The sequence below is a fragment of the Mytilus edulis genome, chromosome 1, assembly GCF_963676685.1.
Source record: "Mytilus edulis chromosome 1, xbMytEdul2.2, whole genome shotgun sequence".
NCBI classification, from domain to species: domain Eukaryota; kingdom Metazoa; phylum Mollusca; class Bivalvia; order Mytilida; family Mytilidae; genus Mytilus; species Mytilus edulis.
Genome location: NC_092344.1, coordinates 92,363,253 through 92,370,973, shown reverse-complemented (window position 1 = coordinate 92,370,973; position 7,721 = coordinate 92,363,253). Strand labels below are relative to the sequence as shown.

The window sequence follows — 7,721 nt, the reverse complement described above, 5'->3', positions numbered from 1 at the left end:
TTAAATATTTGAAACGAAATGCTTTTATAAAATGTAACAAATTTTCATAAAACATACAAAATTTGGTACAAACTGTAATTGGTCATTAAGGCTTCTAAATAACAATAGATTATGTGATTGCTAAAACGACCTGGACTTAAATACAACAGATACAAACTCATATTACTTTACATTTGGTTCTATTAAAAAAGCATCCAAACAGTATCTCATAACCCAATAGCAGTTTAATATTCAAGTACAAACAGCCTTTAAGTTTACTGGTAAAATGAAATAATATTTGATATGGACAATTAGTATGGTACCTTTATCGGCAAAATTTGTAAAAACATAAAATTGACCAATCATGTATTTCAGTATATAGTTTTTCACAATTTCTATTATTTTTCTAATTTTTTTTTTACAGTACTTGTATATGACATAAACTCTACCATCACTTTTAAGACTGAACTAAAGGGAGACAATTTTGTAACATTTATCCCATTTCGAAAATTTGTGCATGATGTTTGTGATTTATCAATAGAGTATAATAGTGTTTGTCACAGCTAAAACAGATTGTCATCAATTCATATTCTCAGTCTGCTCCTTCACTCTCCATGCAGCATCCATATATTTTGTAATGGCAGTATTTTGTCTTGGGAAGTTAATTCTTCGGTCTGATCTATCTTTTTCTATCTATAAATGAAAAAAATACATGTTCATTACAAATAGAAAAATTGTTAAAAGAACCAAAAGGAATTATTTCAACTGCTTATTTAAATGGGTTATCATTTAATTCAATAAAAATCTTCATATTCTAGGTCTAACCAAGACTTGGAAAATTGATAAAGGGTTCCACAGATTGCAGTTGTCAGCATAACAGTGTTATGTTGAAATAATTTGCTCCAGATGCTATCTTTTGATAATGGAAAACATTCTATTCAAGTTTTTTAAAAATTCTATGATTAAGGTTAAACAAATTTAAAAGACTTTAACCACAGACCTAAACCTTAAAGTTGGAAAGGTCAACAACAGAATGCAGAATTGCTCAATGTTATTTGCAGACAACCTAACTGCTTTAAGCCATGTTAACATTTTCAAGCCTTTAGCTTCCATATAGAAATCATTGAATTCAACAAACAGGCACTTGTTCCTATTGATAGAAACAAGTGCCTTGGATTCAACTATAGGAAAAGACATGTTAAATTATAAGTTCTGCCTTTTCTCTAATTATGATTGTCAGTTGACTTTATATACCTTAAACATAGCTAAGTAAAAAATTTAGATAACCAGAAAATGGTGTCCACAATCTTTCTCAATCACAGACCAAGCAAGCAAATTTAAATACAACACAACTTTAAATTGAAGGATGGCCAAAGAAATGGAAAAAGTATTAGCTACTTGCTTTCAAAAATAAATTTTTACTGGTAGGTATTATTTTGACTTAAAAGTATTATGAACTAAAGTTACTTAAGTAAAGGTACTAATGTATATTTTTCACATTGTGAGGTAAAAATTTGTTAAAAATAACTTGTTTCGAATATCTGGTATATCCTAGATGTAGGGCACCACACAATTTTGTAGCCAAGGGTTATTATCCAGTCCCCTCTTTTTTACCCTTTGCAGAAGTAAAAGTCACCACCATTTTGACTTCATCAGTCTTGACCAATGGCAGCACTTGGAAATTTTCTGTCTTTAGTGTGGAGTTGTATAATGGTTGTGTCTAGTGTTAACAAATTTTGTGAAGCAGGAACTGAAACTATACATGGACATTCCAATATTTTCATTAGAAATATATCCAGGAACTTCAAAAAGTTTATTAAGAACTTTAAAATTGTCACTTAATATTGTTCTTTGTTTTGGGGTAAAAACTGGTTGCACAATCAGTATGTGGCAATTGTTAAAGTACCTTTTCCTCATTTACATGTAATAATCTTAAATGCTCTTTGATTGGATGCATCCAGTTATAACTGTAACAAATGAATCTGAGATTTAATCCTAATCTGTCAAGGGTGGAGAGGAGAGGACTGATTTGTAACCCTTGACTAGCGAAGATGGACACCATACAGCAAAAATGATCTTATGTGGGGATAAAAACTTGTGTGTTAAAGACTTTTTTAGGTAACATGTTTTGAAAAGAATTATTTATTGTGTGATCATGTTTCTGTTTCACAGTGGGGTTTTTTCAGTACCAAATGAGATAAAAAAATAAATAAAAAATAGTTATTTTTTGTAATTAAGTTTTATAACATGATTGTCCCTGCACTCAAAGCACCATCCCTCATCATAGGTATATATAGGATATCTTACCAATGGTTTTGTAATCCAGCCATATTCTTGTGACTCTGTCTGTGGGTATGTGTATTTCTTTACTGGTTCTTGATTGGCTCTGTTTATTACTTTTAGAAAATGTTCTAAAAGATACAAAAACACAGAATTTGTCATCATATTTTATAGCTATAGTATAAAATGGGCAATCCACTAAAAGTCTGTACCAACAATATGTGCATGAATTTAAAAAAATAAATAAGGATAAATATACATAACTTATAAAACATTCATTCATTAGTTGTCATCACCATCAAATGACTGTTAACATTGAAAACATTCCTAGGAGAACCTCATTAAAATTTCAAATTCTGCATTCATAATTTTAGTTAACATTTTGTTTTTATCAAATCTATATTTTTGGTTTTTAGTCAGTGCAAAAGATGAATAAAATCTGTAAGGAGTAAACCAACAACTCATTGAATTGTGGATTTCTGTTTTCAAATGAATTGCAGCATATTATTGAGGCGTTAGATGTTGACTGTTTTCTTCTCCTAGGTCAGGTTGCTGTCTCTTTGACACATTCCCTATTTCCATTCTCAAGTTTATTATTTAAAATTAAATTAGGTTTTTTTTTCAATTTGTAAATCTTGTTTTCACCCATAGTTTTTTATCCTTGTAATTTATGATGCAAAAATACCGTTCTTGTAAAAAAAACTATAAAAAATAATTGTGTAATGTTCTTTTCTCATGTATATTTAAAGCCCTGCTTTCATACAAGATGAAATAAGAGGATGAATCAAGGTAAATAAGTAGATCCTATACTAAACAACAACTACTTACGATCTTCTTCACCCTCCTCCGTGTCATGTCTTGAGTTTGGTTTTCCAGAAAGCACATGCACTGCAAAAATAAAAGTTAGATATTGTTATTTTGGTTTTCAACCAGTAGTTGAAATAAGCTTTGAAATACCAACATGCAGTAATCTTAAATAAACACAATTTTAAATAATTAATCAGATTATCACAAAAAAATGTGTCATTTAAAAATTCATGAATTTTATTCATGAAAATAGAAATATTTTGATATATTATAATTTAATACACATCTAAAAAACATCTAATGATTCTAACCAGTACAAGAATACTGAAAGGTGCAAATGGACTCAAGGGGCGACCATGCAGGATGAGAACGTGTAGGGTGCTATTGTGTTTTGGGAGCGAACCTACCTGATACCTCAGATCAAAGGGATATTTTGTGTAGTCATAAGAATACACCATATCGCTTATCCCTGCTGACCCAAGAATCTGTCCTGCTTGAACTATTGACGTCATACAACAATCACTTTTGCATCGTTGCGTTGCGCCAGATATTTTGTATTTACTATTATGACATAAAAAACTTACAGGAATATGTGTGATGTCCAGAAATGGCGGACAACTAGCGATAAGGTGTATTCATAGGGACATCGTCTCGTATTGTGTTTTTGATCATCTTACTTTTTCGACCTAATTCTACTTTCACTTCCCGTATGCTGCGCATGCCCATGTTACGTCATATTCAGGTGCTATTCCAGGGCCGTAACTAGGGTTCGAATTCAGGGGAGGCAGGGGTTTGGGTGCAATCAACAGTTTTTTTCTATGACGTCACATTTTTAGGGACCATGCATAAGTGACCCTTAGTGGTGGACTGATTAATAAAGATACTTGTATAAAACTTGATATCACTGGAATCAGAATGTTCTCTAGTTTATAATGAAATAAAAATAATGTGTACTTTTAATATATTAAAAACATTCCATCCAATGAACATGGGGGAAAAAAGCTCTAATTTTGACAGAAAAAACTTGAAACCAGGTCATGTGCACAGACATGAAGACATGATCCATGCACATTTTTCATAATCAAAACTGTATGAAATTTGTAGGTTTTTACCTGGCCTTTCAAAAAAATCTTGTTTCAGGGTACGGTTTCCTGCTCCGAAAAGAGCTACAGTGGCTGCAAATAAGTTTTCAATTTTCACTGCCAAAAAAACAGGATGTTTACAAAGTTGTCTCCCCTCAAAACATGTAAAGTTAATTTAATTTTTAAAAATATTTCAATCATTCAACCTGTTTTAATTGAAAGCTAATTAACTATTTTTTACAATCAAACACAAAAAACATGACACTTTTGCACCAATTGAGTTAATAAACAGGGGTTTCCCTCCATGGTTATTTTTAGTCAGGGAATAACCCCTAGTTTTTTATACGAAACTGTTTATAGCACCCTTTGGGGGCCGCCGATTGAGGCCCTCTAGATCCGCCGATTTTTTTTTCTCTCTCAGTAAAATGGCTAAAAATTACCCGTTTTCCTTCGATTTCCTTACTTTATGAAACATCAGTATTGCTTGAACCTGGAAGCAATTTTATGCAAAAACAATCTGAGATTGCTGTTCGGGTTGAGCAAGGGCTACGTCTTGAATGCCGTACTTTGACCTATAATTATTAACATTAAATATAATGTGACCGCGGATTTTTTTCTTAATAAAATCGGTGGCCGTAAAAAGTACCCGTTTTTCTTCAATTTCCTTTCTTTAAGAAACATCAGTATTGCTGGATCCTGGAAGCAATTTTATGCAAACAATTATTATCTGTATTTAAAGATATTTTTGTAAGAAATCAAACTGGTAAGTTAAAAAAAACATCTAAAGCAAGATCATAGAACGCAAGATATTTTTTTTTATCGAGGACCTTGAATTTCAATATTGTTGAAAGCTGGACAGACATGTATCTCGGGGGGCCACTTCAAACTTTTTTTGGTAGGGGTGAGCAGCTGAGACATCAAGTACCCCACCCTTTTCATATATTTTGTTAAACAAAAATATATACCTTGTCATATATTAATTAACAAAAAACAGACCTATAGATATATTTCAATATTTTCACCGCTCATCATCACGTTCTTGTTATTAAAGAAGCAAAATAGTCGCAATAAAATCACCTTCTTTTCCAATAAATTCGTCATATCTTTTTTCTTATTGCCCATTTTACATCTTTCATTATGAAGATATTTCAATTCCAAAATACAATACATGTACATGTATATAAAAGACGTTTGGTCAGATCATAGATGGTATTACATCTATGGTCTGATAAATGTAATCACCCCAGAGTGTAACACCTTCACTGATTTTAACATGTTTAAATATTAATTAAAAACTGATAAAAAGTTTCATCGCCGTTCCCTCGTAAAGGAGTAAAGGACGCTGTCACAATGGAATTTCTTTAAATAATTGTTATCATGTTTTATGTATACAAACCCTTGAATGCTAATTAGGTGCAAATGTCAAAATAGTTGGATTTATTGCATCTATCACTGGCATCAGTGGAAATACCACATCAGAATAAATAGACAGTTTAATTAGTTTGACAAATAACTGATGCATTTACGACTGTGGTTTAACCGCATCAAAAATAAATACGGACATCTGATTAGTTTCAGATACTTATGATATAATCAAGCAAGTGACAATATCAACCTATTGATATATTTCATCTGAATTTCTCACCCTTTTCATATATCATAGAGCATGAAAAAGTGACCTATTCCAGCGGCTCATCCCTACCACTAATTATATAGCAAGTGGCCCCCCCGAGACATGTATAAACTACAACCAGGGACTTTCTATACTAGTATATACTTAGTATAGAAAGTCCCTGCTACAACGAATGGGAGTGTTTAACTAAGTAACTAAGGCATTGACCATAATGTTCTAGTATGATCGGGAGATGTTAAAAAAATGATCCAACAGCTGATTCAGCCGGTAACGAATTTCCGATATCATTAAAGAATCACAATACAAAGTGAATTTCCTCTGCTTAATTGAGCCCCTAAATAAATGTGAACAGTTAGGTTTTATTCAAAATTATCGAAAGCAACATTTCATATGTGTTCTCGTACGAATACTGAATAGCAGACGGACGGCCACACGAAAAAATAAAAATAAAACAAATACTGAAACGGTTCACTATCAATCAAAAATCCAGACAATGACAGATATATCATGTATCATGATAATACTGTTAAAACTGTAAACTTGTGTTGTTTATGATATAAATTCAAGTGTTTCTTGTACATATTGTCAATATTTCATTTTATTTCTTAAAAAAAAAAATGGTGCAGAAAATTCAGGGCAGGCAACTGCCTCCCCTGCCTCATAGGTAGTTACGGCCCTGTATTCTTAGTAAAAATTGCAATTGATAGCACATGTGGTGAAGATTTGCCAAATAAAGTTATTATAATTAAGTATTTACGTTTTTTTATTTGATATCACATTTTTGTACCCTTTCACTAATACTAGTTTTACCTTCCAAAAGAATCGATCTAAAATAAACAAATTTTCCAAAAATATGGCAGAGGTCTTTTTGCATGCAAAGTTAACTTCAAGGTCATCAAGTCACATGACTGTCATGTGGTTAGTTGTAATACTTAAAGTTAATTTGAATACTGTAATACGCATGCTCCTTACAGCTTTTTATCGCAAAAATATACTATCGGTTAATTTTTATTTACAAAAAAAAAACAGTTTAATTTGTCAGTGGAAATTAAACAAAATTCTCACCAACCTCACTTCATAATGCATTACCTTTAAAGTATTTAACAAAAACATGTATAACAAGACCATATAAGGCTTCTAAAGTGCCTCATTGTAAAATGTGTACAACTTTTCCATAAAAGATATCAAAATAATATTTTATATCTTATTGTTGTATATGTAACCATTTAATTCATTAAGTCATAAGTTTGATCACCTCTAACACTTTGACATAAACTTTGGTATCAAATTTATAACCAATTCAGGATTTGTACAACATGTCATTTACGACTATAGACCCGTTTCTAAGATAGGTCTAAAACACAAAACGCTTGTTTTTGTCAACAAAGGTGCCATCGATCTAATGAACTCAAATAAAAAAATAAATTAAAAATCGAAATATATTTCAGATAGAATTAGTTTATGCTCAAGTATACTAGTGACTCTCAAAATAGTAGGCATGTCAATGTTCAAACATATAAAAGGGAAATTCGGCAAATATAATAGTAGGTCGAAAATACAATACACGAGGATACATGTATATACTAGGGATGATTTATTAATCGACACTGTCACGCCACAATGCGTTTTTAATTGCATGAATACCAATAAATACTAAATAAATAAAATTATTCTTGACATTCTTACGTTTTTTGAATGGATTAACACTGTAGTTTGTATATAATTTTTGGTGTCTTTGCTCTTTCATTATTGTTTCACATAAAATGGCATTTTGGTGAACAAAATTAGGTGGATCCCTCTCTGTTCCTTTTGTCACAGCAGCAGCCATTGTGTCAACAAGTTTTTTGGTTCTGTTTGATTCTGTATTTTGTTGAATAAAAAGTGTTGACAGCTTAACCGGAAGTAGGTTACAGTTTACGTCGTTCCTATGCGTATCTAAG

At 31.5% G+C, this 7,721-nt stretch overlaps 1 protein-coding gene across 1 annotated transcript; it reads right to left on the bottom strand.

Moving 5' to 3' along the window:
- Window positions 1-456: 456 nt before the first annotated feature.
- LOC139495008 (cilia- and flagella-associated protein 144-like) lies at window positions 457-7,706 on the bottom strand. The gene is made up of 4 exons (XM_071283124.1): window positions 7,468-7,706; window positions 3,088-3,147; window positions 2,287-2,390; window positions 457-672 (listed from the first exon to the last, which is right to left on the bottom strand). Exons 1-4 carry the CDS (start codon window positions 7,607-7,609, stop codon window positions 559-561), a joined length of 420 nt encoding a protein of 139 aa, XP_071139225.1. The 5' UTR covers window positions 7,610-7,706; the 3' UTR covers window positions 457-558.
- Between the last annotated feature and the right edge of the window lie 15 nt (window positions 7,707-7,721).

Coding starts and splice junctions, on each gene's coding strand:
- LOC139495008 (XM_071283124.1), bottom strand. CDS start 7,609: ATGGCTGCTGCTGTGACAAAAGGAACAGAGAGGGATCCACCTAATTTT. Junction 3,148..7,467: donor TGTTAATCCATTCAAAAAAC/GTAAGAATGTCA, acceptor TTATTTTTGCAG/TGCATGTGCTTTCTGGAAAA. Junction 2,391..3,087: donor GGAGGAGGGTGAAGAAGATC/GTAAGTAGTTGT, acceptor TGTATCTTTTAG/AACATTTTCTAAAAGTAATA.